The sequence below is a fragment of the Strigops habroptila genome, chromosome W (genome assembly GCF_004027225.2).
Source record: "Strigops habroptila isolate Jane chromosome W, bStrHab1.2.pri, whole genome shotgun sequence".
Taxonomy (NCBI): domain Eukaryota; kingdom Metazoa; phylum Chordata; class Aves; order Psittaciformes; family Psittacidae; genus Strigops; species Strigops habroptila.
The window spans coordinates 23,366,964-23,384,106 of NC_044301.2; the positions used below are offsets into that span (position 1 = coordinate 23,366,964).

At 54.2% G+C, this 17,143-nt stretch overlaps 1 protein-coding gene across 1 annotated transcript; it reads right to left on the reverse strand.

Moving 5' to 3' along the window:
- Positions 1 to 5,805: 5,805 nt before the first annotated feature.
- LOC115619138 (iroquois-class homeodomain protein irx-3-like) lies at positions 5,806 to 8,766 on the reverse strand. Its single transcript, XM_030511190.1, is given in 6 exon segments — positions 5,806 to 5,860; positions 6,523 to 6,606; positions 7,053 to 7,244; positions 7,246 to 7,792; positions 7,795 to 8,092; positions 8,557 to 8,766. Coding segments are annotated over 6 exon segments (1,386 nt in total).
- Positions 8,767 to 17,143: the final 8,377 nt, after the last annotated feature.

Sequence of the window (17,143 nt, forward strand, 5' to 3'; positions counted from 1 at the left end):
GGCCATATGGGGCTATTAAAGGGTGAGCAGGTCCTGCTGATCACTCCTTGGCTCTCCAGTCTACGGATCAGCTTATGGATGGGAATCAGGGAATCTCGGTTGGTGCAATATTGCCGCCGGTGCACTGTTGTGGTCGCAATTGGCACTTGTTCTTCGACCTTCAGCAACCCCACAACCGAAGGATCCTCTGAGAGACCAGGCAAGGTGGACAGCTGCTAAATTTCCTCTGTCTCCAAGGCAGCGATACCAAAAGCCCATTGGTACCCTTTTGGGTCTTTGAAGTACCCTCTCCTGAGATAGTCTATGCCAAGGATGCATGGAGCCTCTGGACCAGTCACAATGGGGTGCTTTTGCCACTCCTTCTCAGTTAGGCTGATTTCAGCCTCCAGTACAGTCAACTCTTGGGATCCTCCTGTCACTCCAGAAATATAAATGGGTTCCACCCCTTGACACTTTGATGGCATCAGAGTACACTGTGCACCGGTATCTACTAGAGCCTTATACTTCTGTGGGACTGATGTGCCAGGCCATCTGATCCACACAGCCCAGTAAACCCAATTATCCCTCTCCTCCACCTGGCTGGAGGCAGGGCCCCTCTAATAGTGATCACAAGATTGTCCTCTTATGTCTTGTAGAAAGGGATTAGTATTCCTTATCACAGGAGCTGGAGTAAAATCAGCTCTTCTAGTCCATCTGGGAAACTGCTCACCAGAGACTGGAGCAGCAACTTTCTTGGGAGGATCACCAATGACCACTGCTTTCCTTTTCAATTCAGATACCTGTTCTTCCAGAACTGAGGTAGGTTTTCCATCCCACTTTCTCATGTCTTCTCCATGATCCCGCAGGTAAAACCATGGGGTAGCCTGTGGCGTGTACATCCTTTATTTTCTTTCTCGAGCAGTAGGGCGCCTTCTGTTACTAGTTGAGACATGGGTTGGTACATGTGGGGAGCTGGATAGATCGGATAAATCGTCTCTCAATTGTTTGAACTCCTGGGACAGTTTTTCCACAGCTGAAATGATGGAAGGGGTGAGATTGTCTTTGAACTCTCGGAGTTGACGAATCAGGTAATCCACTGTTGGTGATGCTTCGTCATTCCAGGTCATTGATGCCAATGTGTGGGCATATGATGATGGCGCACTCCGTGTAAGTTTCCGCCATATGGGTCATGTACAAATGTCCTTTAGCACTTTTTAACCATATTCTCTAGTGTGTCAGCAAAGAGACGTCATTAGAGTATTTAGCGTTGCTAGGAGCAAAGGAATAAACTGGAGTCACTGTTGATATGATGTCACTGGTATCACAGAAACATGGTGGGATGGCTCCTATGACTGGAGTGTTGGAATGGAAGGTTACAGGCTGTTTAGAAAAGACAGGCCTGGCGGACGGGGAGGGGGAGTTCCTATTTATGTCAGTGATAGGCTGGAGAGTATGGAACTCTGGGGACAGGTGATGAGTCAACAGAGAGTTTGTGGGTCAGGGTCAAAGGGAGAACGGCGATAGGGGACATTACTGTGGGGATCTGTTACAGGCCACCTGATCAAGAGGACTCTGTGGATGAAGCGCTCTACAGACAGATAGGAGCAGCCTCACGCTCGCAGGCCCTTGTCCTCATGGGGGACTTCAACCATCCTGACATCTGTTGGAGGGACGGTACGGCCCGGCACAAGCAATCCAGGAGGTTCCTCGATTGCATGGAATACAACTTCCTCTTTCAAGCAATAGAGGAGCTGACGAGGAGAGGTGCCATGCTTGACCTCGTTGCTCACCAACATGGAGGGACTGGTTGGAAATGTGACGCTCCAGGGCAGCCTTGGCTGTAGCGATCATGAGATGGTTGAGTTTGAGATCCTCAGGACAGTGAGAAGAGCGTGCAGCAAGCTCACTGCCCTGGACTTCAAGAAAGCAGACTTTGGCCTCTTTGGGAACCTGCTTAGTAAGGTTCCATGGGACAAAGTCCTAGAGGGCAGGGGGGCCCAAGACTGCTGGTTGATATTCAAGGATCACTTACTACATGCTCAGGAGTGTTGCGTCCCGACTAGAAGGAAGTGTGGCAGGAGGGCCAGGAGACCTCCATGGATGGATAAGGAGCTGCTGAGAAAACTTAGAGGGAAAAAAGAAGCTTATAGAAGGTGGAAGGGAGGACAGGCAGCCTGGGAAGAATACAGGAACGTTGTTTGGGAAGCTAGGGACCAGATTAGAAAAGCTAAGGCCCAGCTAGAATTAAATCTGGCAGGGGATGTCAAAGATAACAGGAAAGGCTTCTATAGATACGTAGCAAATAAAAGACAGACTAGGGACAACGTGGGCCCTCTCCGGAAGCTATCGGGAGAACTGGCTACCCTGGATTTGGAGAAGGCTGAGGTTCTTAATGACTTCTTTGCCTCAGTCTTCACTAGCAAATGCTCTGACCACACCATCCAAGTCTTGGAAGGCAGATGCAGGGACTGTGAGAATGAAGACCTTAGGCCCACTGTAGGAGAGGATCAGGGTCGAGACCATCTTAAGAACCTGAACATGCACAAGTCCATGAGACCTGATGAAATCCATCTGCGGGTCCTGAAGGAGCTGGCGAATGAAATTGCTAAGCCACTGTCCATCATATTTGAAAAATCATGGCAGTCAGGTGAAGTTCCTGATGACTGGAAGAAGGGAAATATAACCCCATTTTCAAGAAGGGGAAGGTGGAAGACCCAGGGGACTACAGACCAGGCAGCCTCACCTCTGTGCCTGGCAAAATCTTGGAGCAGATTCTCCTGGAAAGCATGCTAAGGCACATGAAAAACAATGAGGTGGTTGGTGACAGCCAACATGGCTTCACTAAGGGCAAATCCTGCCTGACCAATTTGGTGGCCTTCTATGATGGGGCTACGGAACTGATGGACAGCAGCAGAGCAGTTGACGTCATCTACCTGGACTTGTGCAAAGCGTTTGACACTGTCCTGCATGACATCCTTGTCTCTAAATTGGAGAGACATCAATTTGATAGATGGACCACTTGGTGGATAAAGAACTGGCTCGATGGCCGCACGCAAAGAGTTGTGGTAAACAGCTCGATATCCATTTGGAAAACAGTAATGAGTGGTGTCCCTCAGGGATCGGTGTTGGGACCAGTCCTGTTCAACTTCTTTGTTGGCAACATGGACAGTGGGACAGCAGGTGGTGAGCAATTGTATTGTGCATCACTTGTGTTTATTGTTTTCCTTTTCCCCTTTTAGTTTTATATTCTCTCCCCTTGTTATTTCCCTTATTGTTATTATTATTGGTGGTGGTAGTAGTAGTTTTGTATTATACTTTAGTTACTGGACTGTTCTTATCTCAACCTGTGGGAGTTACATTCTTTCGATTCTCCTCCCCATCCCTCCGGGATCAGGGGGCCAGAAGGGGGTGGGGAGTGAGCGAGTGGCTGCGTGGTTCTGAGTTACCGGCTGGGCTTAAACCACGACACTCGGCCGCAGCCATTCGCCACTATCCATAACCCAGGAGGCTGCAGGCATGCACCAGGCCAGGGCTCTCCCCAACCCAATGCCTGCCAGGAAGAATATTAGTCAGGAAATATTAAAACACATATGTAAAATGTGTGTACACACACACACATAAGCCCATCCAGTAACTCAAAACCACGCAGCCACTCGCTCACGCCCCCCCACTTCTGCGCCCCCCCCCCGCTCCCAGTGGGATGGGGAAGAGAATGGACAGAATGTAAACCCTATCGGTTGAGATAAGAGCAGTCCAATAACTAAGGTATAATACAAAACCACTACTACCACCACTAATAATAATAATGTTAAGAGAAATAACAAGGGGAGAGAATACAATTGCTCACCACCCACCAACCGATACACAGCCCGACCCGAGCAGCGATCTGGGCCTTCTGGGTAACTCCCCCCAGTTTATATACTGGGAATGACGTGCTGTGGTATGGAATACCCCTTTGGCTGGTTTGGGTCAGGTGTCCTGTTTCTGCTTCCTCCCGGCTTCTTGTGCCCCTCCTCACTGGCAGAGCATGAGAGACTGAAAAGTCCTTGATGGGAGTAAGCATTACTTAGCAACGACTAAAACATCGGTGTGTTATCAGCATTGTTCTCAGACTAAAGCTGAAACACAGCACTGCACTAGCTACTAAGAAGGAGAAAAATAACTTACAGCTGAACCCAGGACAAGTGTAAACATGTATATATATCTTATCACTTACAAACACCTAGGATTTAAAATGTTTATCAGCCTAGTGCAACCCGATCCTATAAATAATACATTCCTATCGCTATTACCTAAAAATGTCAATACCACGCAGCCCTGTGCATTTGCATATCTTGTACTGTCTAAACTTGAAGCATGTCAGCTATATACTTCTGTTTGTACTTTAACTTCATTTTAACTCTTGCTTCCTTGCTCCCAGCGCCCTCCCCCTCTGCAGAGTCTGTCACCAAAACGAGAAAAGCACCAGGTATTTAATCACCACCTCAGTTAATTATGCCTTTGCCAGGACTGTAAGGAGAGGAAGGGTGGGGGCGCACCCCCCGGACAGAGATGTTAAGGAAAAGCCTGGGCCCAGAAGCCAGAGGGAGCTTCAGGCTGCCTGCTCTGCCTGCACGGACTGCCCTTCCTGCCGGGGGCGCGGGACGAGCGCGACTGTCCGCAGTTACCGACTGATGGTAAATCGGGAATACAGAAGGGGAAAGGAAGGGGAGCAGCCCCTGCCCCCCAACAACAGTCCCCTTGGCATGGTTTTCACCTTACTGCGAGGCGGGAGGGGGCCGGGGCCGCCCCCCATCCCCTGCCAGCAGCCACCGCCACCCGGAGCGGCCGGACCTCTCCGGGATGGTGCCCATTTCCAGCATTTTGCCGAGCTACAAGTCCTCGAAGCCGCGGCGGGGAAGATGCAGCTCCTGGGGCCAGGCTGGCGGAGGAGCAGCTAGCACCTCCCAGGGCCGGGGGATGCCGAGCGGAGCACCCTCGGTTCTCCGTGCCTCCCGCTGGATGCAAACCACCGGGAGCGGGGGGCATGCCCCGACCCCCGCCCCGCGCAGCCCCGCGGTCCCGGCCAGCCCCGGGCCCCCCCCCCCCAAAACGACCCTTGGGTTGCAAGCGGGGGAAATAACGCCGCCCCGCAGCGGCACTGACGACCCACGAAATTTGCTCTCCGTTAACCCCTCCCGCGCTCCGAGGGGGCGGGAGATCGACACCCGGCAACAAGGTCCTCCGGGGGCGGTGGATCACCGGCGGCTGCCCGCAGTCTCCATCCCGGCGCCGTCCCCGCGGCAGGGCGCTGCCCCTGGATCCGCACACGCTACCCTCGGCGCGGCCGCCCCGCCACCACCGACCGCGGGACACCGGGACGGGCATCGGCGCCTGCAGAGGGCGCTGCGACTCCAGCGTTCGGCGCGCCCCGGGCCGGCCCCGCCGCGGGAAGACCGAGACGGACCCGGACCAGGACGAGCCGCTCCCGCTGCGGACAAAACAGGCAAAAATAATTCCACGGGTGGGAACAGAGAGTGTAGTCAAAGTGGCAACAGTTTATTTATTAGCCAAAAATATATACTTCCTTGTACAATTTTTACTGTATGTGCAAAAACAAACAACAACCAAAAATAAAAAAAGATCGAAAAACCTAATTCTCACTGGACTTCCAAAAAACATCACAAACTCAGCTAATCCAAGTACAGAAGCGGGTATGCGGGTTTTGTTTTGGGTTTTTTTCCTTTTTAGTTTTAATATACGGACATGCTTACAAGTTGTAACTATACAGAGATTTTTTATTTCTTTATTTTTACAATCATTACAACAACAATTACAAAAAATTAACTATGATGATGACAACGCCGATAGAACCATAGTGGCATCAAGTTGGCTCTGGGGCCTGGAAAAAATGACACAGAAAAAAAATATATTTAATAGAATTTCTAGTCAGATTGGGCTGGCACGATATTTTTAACTGTATGTAGCACTGTTTTTGTTGATGTTATGGTTTTTAAAATAGATTTCTAAATATAAAAAAATATATTAATAAAAAGTTTTCAGAGTGACTTATAGCAAATTTAACTACGAAAATACCATGGGCCCGATCCCCGTCGTTTCGCTCATCAGAGGAGTAATTCATTTCAGCAGCTGCGAGGCCAAGCTCAGGGCAGCAAGGCTCAGCCCCGTCAGGCCTTCTACTCGCTGGGGTTTATTTTAGCTTTTATTATTATTATTTTAGCCGGTTCTGACCCGCCGCCGCTGCTTTTCTCTGCCCCGGGCCGCCGCGGTGCTGGGGGAGGCGGGCACCGGCCGCCCCGGGGGGTTCCCCCCAGCCCCGAGCGCCGTAAGCCGCGGCTCAGCCGACCCACGGCCATCGCTCCCGAGCTCCCGAGGAGCGGACGGCAAAGGAAAGAAAATGACCGGATCGGAATAACCCACCACGCACGCAGAGGAAGGACAAGAAACCGCCCTGGGAAGGGAACTAAAGACGCGGAGAAAATAAGCTAACCATTTACAACTCCCTCTACATATCCTTAGGAGACATAGGAAGCAATCTCTTACCGCCTCTGCACTGGCTGGAAAGCTGTCTTTATTAATTTTTTCTCTACTTCTAAGGCACTAGATCGATCGGGGGGGGGGGGAAGCCTCTAAAGATCTCTTCTCGGCAAGTTGCAAATACGACAAAGCGACTGCTTTGCTGCAGGACTGACTGTCAAAGGGAAACCGAATCGACCCCGGAGCTAAGCCTTGCGGCCCGGTCCTTCTGCAAAGACGATTTGAGCAACAACAGCAACAAAAATTATTTCTGTCAGAGGAAGGTAATGGTCAGGGTGTGAGACTAACCTGGCGGAGGCCCTCCCGCCGCCGCCGCTGCCCCCGGGGGCCCCGCAGCCACCCGCGCCCCGCCGGCTGCGCCGGGCCGGGGCCACCGTGAGAAACCATCGGAGCCGGCGCCCCCGGCCTTGGCCCCACGCACAAGGCCCCGCGGAGACTCCCGCGCCGCTCCGCGCAGCCGGCCGAGCCCCCTGAGGCGGCTGCCGGCCGGAACCGTCCCGTCCCCGCCGCATCCCTCAGCGGTCACCTGCTCCGGCGGGCTCCACGCTCTGCGCCTGGGCTGCGGGAAGGCGGCAGCGGGGCAGGCGGCAGGAGAGGACCCCAGCCCCAGGAGGTGGGGGGTGTTCAGTAAGGCCGGGGGGTGGTGGTGATGGGCTGGAAAGGCGCGGTTGATCCAGTTGGGGAATTTGCCCAGGGGGCAGGAGGAGACGAGTCTGTGGCGAGGGGAGCAGCGGCTGCGGGGCGGCTGCCGGCGGGGAGCCGCCGCCGGGAGACTTGCGGAGGTTGTCTGGGCTGGTGGCCGTCTCGGCCAGCGACCAGATCTTGGGTTTCGGCAGGATACCGGCCAAAGCGCCGTCCGTCGGGGAGGAGGCGGCGGAGGAGGAGGCAGAGGAGGGGGGCGAGAGGTGGTGCGGCGGCGGCTGGAGAGGCGGCTTGAGGGGCTCCAGGGCGGCGGCGGGGAGCTCGCACTTGTGGTGGTGGTTGTGATGGTGGTGGAGGTCGTGGTGGTGGAGGTGGTGCGGTTCCCCCTCGGCGGCCTTGACGTAGCGCTCCTCGGAGCCGGGCAGGTCCTCGAAGCCCTCGGAGCCTTCTGAGTCCGTTTTGGAGTCGGAGCGCAGGAGGACGGCGTCCTCCAGCTCGTCCTCGTTGCTCTCGATATTCTCGGTGTCGATGTTCTCCAGGTCAGTCTCCTCCTCGTCCTCCCGTTTGTCCTCTTCCCCCTCGTGGTCGCTCCCCTACGAGTTGCCCTCCTCGTCTGTCCTGCTGGGGGGGGGCAGGTCATTTTATTCTCCTTTTTGAGCCACCGCCGCCGCGCGTTGGCGAACCAGGTGGAGACCTGGGTGAGGGTCATTTTGGTGATGATGGCCAGCATTATCTTCTCGCCCTTGGTGGGGTAGGGGTTTTTCCGGTGCTCGTTGAGCCAGGCCTTGAGGGTGCTGGTGCTCTCCTGGGGGGTGTTCTTGGGCCGCGACGGGTCCCCGAACTGGTACTGCCCGTAGGGGTAGAAGGCGGGGTGGTGCTGAAGGAAGGCGGCGTGCTGCACCCCCGGGCTCTCCTTCAGCTCGTACTGGGCGCCCTGCAGCGGGAGGGAAGGGGTGGCCCAGCTGAGACGGTGCTTTGGGCCCGGCCCGGGGCCCCTTTATCCCGCCGCCGTTACCGGGAGCAGAGCCCGCACGGCACTGGCCGGGCCGAGATGCCTCACCGCGCCGCGGAGCTTCTCGACCCCGGGCACGCTGCGGCCGCAGTAGCCGGGGCTCCGCCAGGTGCGAATGCGCGGCGGGGCCCGCCGGCAGCGGGACCAGTCACCACAGCCGTCAAACCCTGCGGGCGGGGTGGGGGGGCCGCCGCCCCGGCCCCGTCCCTCTCCGGCCGCGCTCCCGGGGCAGGGCAGCGATAACACCCCGTCTCCCCCGACATCCCTCCAGGCGTCTGCCCCGGCGGCCCCCCCGGCCGATCCCCAGCGCGAACGGCGCCCAGGCCGGCCCTGGCCCGAGCGTTCCAGGGAGAGAGCGGCGAGCCCGGGGGCGGAGGGCCTCTTACCAGCTGGGGGAAGATGAGCAGTTCGGCGGCGTAAGGCAAGAAGGCTCCGTAGCCCTGGGCGGCAGCGGCGGCGGTGTAGGGCGCGCCGTACATGGAGGAGAGTACGTTGGAGAGGGTCCCGGACTGGGCCAGCTCGGTGCCGCCGCTCCTCGGGCGCTCTGCCGGGTAAATCGGCCTGATGTACTGGTAGCCCAACTGGGGGAAAGACATAGTGGGGAGCGGGAGCGGGGGGGGAGGGGTAGGAGGAGGAGGGGGGAGAGAAGAGAGGAAGAAGGGAGAGAAAGGGGAGAAAGTAGCAGGGCCGGCAGCAGAGGAGGGAAGCCGGGTCGCTCGCCCTCGCCGGCTGCCCGCACTTTCAGCGCCTCCCGCAAACTCCGGCAAACATGGAGGGGGGGAGCCGGGGGTGCTTGGAGGCCGCGGGCTCCCTCCTGTCCTCGGCTGCCGCGGTAAACGATCCGATCGTTTCTTTCTTCTCTCACTTTTCCTATTGATCTGAGTGAACCCAGGTCAGGTCCTAACACATTGCCTGAGATTATTGGGACTCTGGGCTCTGATTGACATTTCTAGTCTCTCACAAGCCCCTCCTATTTCTTTTAAGTCTCTCTCTCCCTCTGCCTCCCTCTCTCTCTCATGCCCAGGTTTGTCACTAGCTGCTTCCCCCGTTTACTGACGTCGCGATCTTTTATTTGAGTTGCTTTCAAATCTCGTTTTAGCGATCACCAATCAGTTGTGTATTTTACAAAGGTTTAACCCTGCCTCATGGTATTCTAATTATATAGAGATAGGTTTAGATATAATTTCGTTCATAGTCCCCCCTCCACCGGGGCATAGGAAGCCAGGGTGTCAGTTGCGAGCAGCACACGGGAGGGACAGGAAAAAGTTGTGACATTTAAAATAAAGCCCACCCCCAGCCCCCCTTTTCAAGTTTTCAAATTTACAGCCTTTCCTTGGCCGGGTTCATTTTGTTTTCTTTATTAAGATATTCCCTCCTTCCCTTCCCCCTCTCCGGCCCTGGCGAGAGTTACATCTCCTGATACAGATTTAAAAGTTTCTTAGATTTTTCCCAAAAAACTTGCATTTCCAGAGCTACCTTGAAAAGTTTCCTAATGTACTGAATCTTTTAAGGAGCTCTCTACATTTTGTCTGGGCTAACAGTGGGCAGATATAGTGGAAAAGCTAAGTTAATTTTCCTCCTAATAAGGGACCTCAAAGAGTCGTAGGTCACAATTTTACATCAAAGGCAGAAAAGAAGGCAAATCTTAACAAAGGAGAGACGGGAGCAGCCCTCTGGGCCATTAGTAAATAAGTGGTGTGAAAAAAGGGACAATGACAGGCATTGGAATTAAACTCATTAACACCTTTTTGTCTTGGTGCAAAATCTCTAATTAGGAAATTTATTATCATTTTGCTTATTCCCTCTGTTCTGAATCGCTACAAGGCTTAGAAGGAAGTACCTGGTACGTGCAACACTTGCAAAGGGAGCAGTGGCACTGGCTTCTAAGGAACTATTGGGAAGGAGTCAAGATACGTTTCAATTACTGAATAAGATTTTTTTTTTTTACGAACAAATTTTAAATTACAGTTTTGTGGTTTTTTTATTATTTTTCTTTTTCGTCCCCCTCCTTTTCTGAAACCAGCGTGTGAGTTGCAATTTCGCCTTTTAAGAGTAGTTAAAGCCCAGTTCAATCACGGCGCGTCCCTGGCAAGCGCCGGAGCTCCCTGCTCCGCTCCGCAGCTGCCCAGACCGTGGGGAGTTCACGCAGTCTGCGACTGCGGGCAGGGCAGAGTGGCCCTGAGCCTGCCACCCTTATCTGCTCCTTCAAACACCCCCTGATTAAACACAAAATAAAGTTTGAAGGGCCTTTGGAGGAGTTGAGACTGGAGAAGAACCATTTCACCATATTCCACTCTCTTCCTAAATACTCTCTAGATTTATTGCCTTTAAAATGTGATTTAGGTACAATATAACCACTGTGCCCACAGTATGGATTTTTATAACTACATTTCTTTAAAAAATAAATTCATGTCAGATTATGCAGTTAAAGGAATCTACCTTGATAGCTTGCTATAATAAAACTGTATCAGCTTGTAATAAATGCGGATTATGGCAAAGCAACCTCCAGAATTAAAATTCCCTGAATCAGTATATGAAAATCTGTAGGAAACATCTCTAATCGTATTAAATTCGTCTTTATAGCATTTCCTATCTGCTAATCTAGTGCAAAAACAACTCTGGGTTGGAGGAATTTATTTTCTTCTATTCAACGTCGCTGCTTTTGATAGTTTAATGCAAGAGGGATAACTATTAAATTCGGTTATAAGTTTATTTGTATTTAATTCAAAAGGAAAACAGGGAGAGAACCCCACGTCCTGTTTTCCTTCAGAGGTCTCTGTGGGCAGCGCTCGGCGGAGCGGAGGGGCCCACGGAGAGACCGCAACTTGGACAAATACCTGTCCCGGAGAGAAAATGGGACAAATCAGTCGCCGTTTGACGCGGTCGCACTCGCCACGCTGGTGTTAGAACCGGGCTGAGCCCCCCACAGGTGGGCACAGGAGACCACGCGTGTCCCACATCACCGGCCCCGTCTTTCTGTGGCTGCACGCCTGGCATGGAGTGCCAAAGCTGGCGGGGTTGTTTCGTGGTTTCTCAGCAGCAGCACAATCAATACGAGTTCGTTCCCCGGCGGTGGCGGGCAAGGGAGCGGGATCCCGGAGGGCAGCCGGGAGGGAGACACGGGAGGGGAGAAATTTATGGGTGCGAATGGGTCTAGCTCAGGAGGGTGACGGATGGTTTATTAATGGGCAAGAAACGGAGAGGAAACGTAGCGGGACCCAATAGGGCAGGGCTGCAGTTCTTGGCTGGGGGGGTTTATAAAAAGGAAAAAAAAGGAAAAAGTGGAGAAGACGGCAAACGGCGGAGAGAGAGGAGAGGGAGAGGAGAGGGAGAGGAGAGAGGAGAGAGCTTCCCGGGCCAGGGCAGGGGTTGGAGCCATGCCCACAGCAAGAAGCGCCGCTCGGCAGCGGCGTGCGGGAGGGCGGCTGCGCCGGCTGCGGACGAGGAGCCGGGGCCGGGCGAGCGACGACGGGAGCGGGGGCAAAGCCCCTTCCCCGCGCACGAGGAGCGAACAGGGGCCAGAGCGAAGCCGGGCGGGAGACGCTTTGCCGGGCCGGAGCCGAAGGGATGTGGGGCGGGGAGCCTGGAGCCGGCTCATCGGCCGGGGGAACCGCGCGGAGCCCGGCGGCCGCCCCCCCCGGGAAACCGCGGCGGCGGCGAGCTCCTCAGCTGGACAGACACGTGTCTTCTGGCCAGGACCTGTCAAAGCCGGGAGAGCAGCTACTGATTTATTACCCCAAACACGCACACACACCCCCGTCGCCCGCCCTCCCTCCCCCCGGCCTCTTCTCCCTCCTCTCCCGGCTGGCTCACACGGTGCCTAGCTAAAACCAAACCTCCCTCCGGCTGCAGCAGGGCTTCCCCGAGTCTGCAGCCGGCTCCGGAGCTGCAGGGCCAGCCCCGCCGGGAGGAGGGGCCGAGCCGGGCACTGCCCGCCCGGTACCCCGGAACCCCAGCCTCGACATGCACCGCTCACGCCGCGCCCAGGTGACCGCCAGGTTCACGGACGACGGAGGGGATGGAGAACAGGCTCTGGGAGAAGGCCCTGGCCCGGAGTGACTCTGTGCCGCAGGGCCCGGCTGGGGAGTCGGAGGGTGCTGCTGGGAACGGCGGGGCAGAGGCCGACGGGGCTGCCGGTGCGGCAGGGTCCTGTGGGGCCCGGAGTGCCGGGGCCCGGGTGAGAGCTGCAGCGTGGGGCAGCACACCGGGGACCGGGAAGGGGGTAAAAACACGTGGGGTTAGGAGGAGAAGGGCCGCACTTAAAAAAGAGTTTTAAAAAATAGAGGGAACCATCAAAGCGCTGGGTAAAATACTCTTCAAATTACACGTTTGAAGCTTTTCCATAATTCCAAGGCGACAGATAGATAACAAGCTGCACATTCCTTATCACATATAGAATCAATCTGAAAGGAGTCTCTTGATCAGAATCTGTTAATTGCAGTGACATGATTTGGAAAGAAAACGCAATTAATAATCCTTCATGTTAAGGCTTTGAGACGAGGCCACTGACAGTCCGCGCTCTGCAGCCGACGTCAACTTTTTTTTTTTTAATTATTATTGGTAGTAGTAAACTATTGAAGGGCGACATTCTCGAGCCTCAGCGACTGTTTTATCTCCGTTCCCGTTGCAGGTTTCTTCAGAAGGGGGAGGAGAAGGGGACGGGAGGGCGTGCACGCCTTTCCTTCAAGATTTGGGGAGCTAAAATGATTTAGTACATTGTCTGTAAATCTAATGATCTAAGGTGAGAAAAAAACTTCGTCTTTTATTATTACCATTTGTGGTGAGCGTGTCCTAGGTTCAACCAGGAAACAGCAAAACCCGTTTGAAATGGTAAATATGTGTATCCATTTAAAAACCATTATTGCAGAGATTTTTCCCAAAGCGAAATAAAGCAAATCATGCCCAATCCCATTTTCTAGCGCCCTCTGCCCATGGATCCGCCGCCCCTTCCACTGGGACCACTGCGGAGCCTTCCTGGGTGCTGGGGGTGGGGGGCTGCAGCGGGTGCTCCGGGCTGTTCCTGAGCCACGCGTCCTGTGATGTTAGGAGAGGAGGGAGCGATGTTTTTAAAAGTTTTAATCTTGTCATTAAAAAGACAATGGCTTTGGTTTAGAAGGGAGAAGTTCATTTGAAGGTTACAAAGCATACACTTTAATAGGATCGAAGTGAAATTAGTTAATAAGAAAATGCTGGCCAGAAACTCTCCGGGCTTTTAAATGCTCTCCAGGCCATTTAGGGAAATTGAATAAGAACAGACTCCACTACCTGCAGCCTCAATTATTATCTCCAGTTCTGCACAGAGGCGAGAAGGGAAAAATAGTGCCTGAGAGACCTGAAATCCCGTACACCTCCTGCCAGCCTATTTCCTCGAGAAATAATGTCCCTTTTCTGCTCGCAACAGTGTTTTCCTCCCTCCTTCTTCCACTTTTAAGCAGACCAGACCGCACTGTGTACCACAAGGGGGTAAGCAAAGGCCATCAGCAGATGCTCAAGGCTCTGGGGGCAGCTCTGAAGAGCAGCTTCCTCCCCACCTGGGCAATGCTGGCCTCTTGGTGTTGTTTTTTCCTTTTCATTAGTCTGAATCCTTGGTTTTTTCCCCATCATTGTGGTGCTTTGCTGATTTGCGTTCGGACCGTTGCCAATAGGTCAGTATATTGTGTTATCTAATTTCCTATCTGCTCACTTTCTCCCTCCCTTTAAACTTTATAGTTTTTAGAAGTGTTAATAAAACCTTTACTTTGGTAAATCGTTCATTAGAAACCCCACCGAAACCTGGAAAGATTTCAGGAAAAAAAAAGCAGCACTCAGGAATGAGAGGTTGGGAGAAGGCTTTTGTCCAAAACCCGCATAATTTCTGTGAATCTTAGGAAACATCAATCTTTATAGGAATTTGTGATTCATATCTGTGGTTTAACCGTTTAGGTGATTTACAATCTGTTAGCGCGATTCACTAATTTTATGCCAATATCTTTTATGCACCCGGTTAAACTTTCCACCGCCCCTCGGAGCGAGTGGCTTTTGTGCCTTGCGGGTGTCAGCGTGGCCCTCGACCTGGCTCCGCGGCAGCGGGAAGTGGACTCAAAGTCCGCACAACTCTGGGAAACTTCTCCTCGCCATTTCCCATCACATCTTTCCTCGCCGGGCAGCCCCCCCCTTCCCCCTGCCGAGCCCCCGCCTTCCTCCGCGGCTGCGGGATGTGCTCAACTCCCGCACCGGCTCCAGCGGGAGGATTACAGCTTTTGTAAGCCGGAGCCGGGGATATCCCGGGTTCCTCCAGCTTTACCAGTGGGGGTAAACCCCCATGTTTCACCTCCTGCTGCTCGGTTCCCAGGTACGCAGTCGGTGCAGCCGCTCCCCGAGGGAGCTCACACCCCTTGGGCACTGACCCGACCCCGGGGCCGCCCCCACGGGACGGGGCCTCTCCGGCTTCCTAGCGGTCCCCCCATCCCTCGTCCCCAGACCTCAGGAAGGGGCTTTCCCCCCGGGAAGAGGACGGTGCATCTGCCGGGGGGGGCCTGGACGTGTCGGGGAATGCAACCTGAGACACGCTTCTGGTATCTGCGTGGAAGCAAAGCAGGACATTCCCCCGGGTGGGATGTTCCCGCAGTCCCTGGCCGCCGCCTAGGGAGAGCTGGGGATGTGGACAGCCTCGTGCAATTTTTAACTGGGCTTATTAGCTGGAGGGGAAAACACGAGCAGAGAAAAGGAGCTGCAGCTGCGCTGAAGAGAACACTGCGCGGAGTCTGATCTTGTGACACAATCATTAATTACTACAGTATTAATTACTATTTTTCCAAAACAGTCCCTGCCCGGAAGAGATTACAGCCCACATCTGCTGTGTAATGAATGTAAAACTCTGGTCTAGAAACGATTCCCCCATTAGGTCCCAGGTATCGTTTACGAATGGCAACACCTACGGTATCAAAGCCCGTCATCTTGCAGCCTGAGATTTTCTGTCCCATCGGCCTGGGTAGGATGATTTTGATGCCGATAAAATACATTTAAATATCAAAGTCTTTGTTCACGTACATATTCCGCCCAAACTTTTAGATCGCGATGGCATAACTGCTTTATTTGCTCTTCATCCCACGGATGCTGCCTTATATCAGTAACAAACAAGCATTGATTTTATGGTAAAGTCACTTTGGGATGGGAATGAGTAACCCCAGGCAGTGCTATCGCTGTATTTCTGCTATCACGGAAATGGCCCAGGTAACAAGATGAACAGTGATTCAGCATTATGTTTGATCAATAATGAAATAAGTAACTTCAGGGCCAAATTAAAATGCAAGCTGGCTTAATGCTGCCAGCTTCTGGGCTAAGTAACAAGGCTAATTCAGCAGGGAAATGGCAATATTTGCATTAGAAGTGGCTGGATCTGCAATAACGCCGGATAAAATCGTAGGGAGCGGGGTGAGTGGAGCCGGGCCGGGGTGGGGTAGAGTGGCAGAGCCCGGCCCCGGGAAGGCTCCGCAGTGGGTTTGGGAAACGAGCGGGAAGTAGTTCAGGAGACGAGTGGTAGCATGGCCAGGGCTCCCTGCACCGGCAGCCCTTGGTCCGGTTGCCCGCCGGTTTTCACAGATCTGCCATCGTTACCGGGACGGTGACACGCACTGATTCCCAATAGCCATTCTCGCCTTCGGCTGGCCAACACCGGCACCGGGACACGAGAGGAAAACCTCAGGGTGGGAAAGATGCAAGGTGTAATCCCGCGCCCCAAACCGGAGCCGGGGCGGAACCAGAGAGACCAAAGCCCGCGGGAATTCCCGGCCGCTCGCCGGGTGGAAGACCGGCTGCTCCGCCGTGCCATACCGGGAAGGCGATGTTCTCCTGGGGAGAACCATAATCACCGGGAGGGGGTAGGCAGCTGGAGCTGCCGGTGTGTGCGGGAGGAGGCTGTGGGCAGGCACGGAGGTAGGACGGGCAGCCGGCGTGCAACGTGAACCGGGGATACTCGGTATTGTGGCAGTTTTCTAATGTGTTACTATTTTAGACAATTTTTAAGCATTTCCTGCAATGTGAAGAAGAAAAAAAAGAAAGAAAAGGAATGGCTCTTCCCAAAAGAAAACACCTCCCCGTGCAGCTCGGGCTACGCTGCTTGTGCGTGCCCACGGCTGGAAACCTTCCGCGCACCCGGAGCCGTCGGGGGAGCGCGGGGCCGGAGCGGGGCTAGGGGCTCCTCTCCACAGCCCCGTGTGCCCCAGCAAATACCGCGGCGGGATGCGGAGCCGGGACTGTGCGGGGAGGAAAAAAGAAGGGGGCTGGTGCTGGCGTTATTGTTCTTTCCTTAAGGAGGTCAAACGCGATCAGTCAGAGCTATTGATTGCTCCACGAGCTTGTAGTGATTTGTTAAAAATAAGTAAGGGCGAGCGGGAGGTGCGAACAGGTCCGCGGTTAGCCGTGGAGGGAAAGCGAAGCGGGGCGGGGCGGAGCGGCCGCACAGGGGCGGGCGGGGGGCGCGGAGCAGCGGCGGAGCCTCTGGAGGGCGGGTGCGGAGAGGTCGGGCCGGGCGGGCGCTGCGCGGCAGCGGAAGGCCGGGTGTGCTGCGGACAGTACCGAGCATCCCGCATAGCCACCGCGCCCCTCCTCGGCCCGGACACCCCGTCAGGGCCATGGGGACCCCTCGTGCCGCTGTCTCCAGGTCATTAAACGAAGCCAGCCCCATGTGTGTCCACCCCCCCGCAGGTCCGCGGGTGCAGAGCGGGCTGCGGAGATGGTGAAAATCCCAGAGAAAAACGTGGGCATAGGAGAAAGGGTGGAAATTGTTACACAGTTAACTTTAAAGCCCGAATGGGTTTTATGTTGAGGGGTAAACATGAAACCATTTACTAAAGTCAGACATGCCTTCTTTTTCAGGGCTAATGGAATGAGTCATCGACAGTGAATTATTTAAAGCACCATGTGAGTCTAATTATGTATATATACAAGTCGTTATATATTGTAAATCTGTCTCCTCCATTCCCTAGTCTCTTA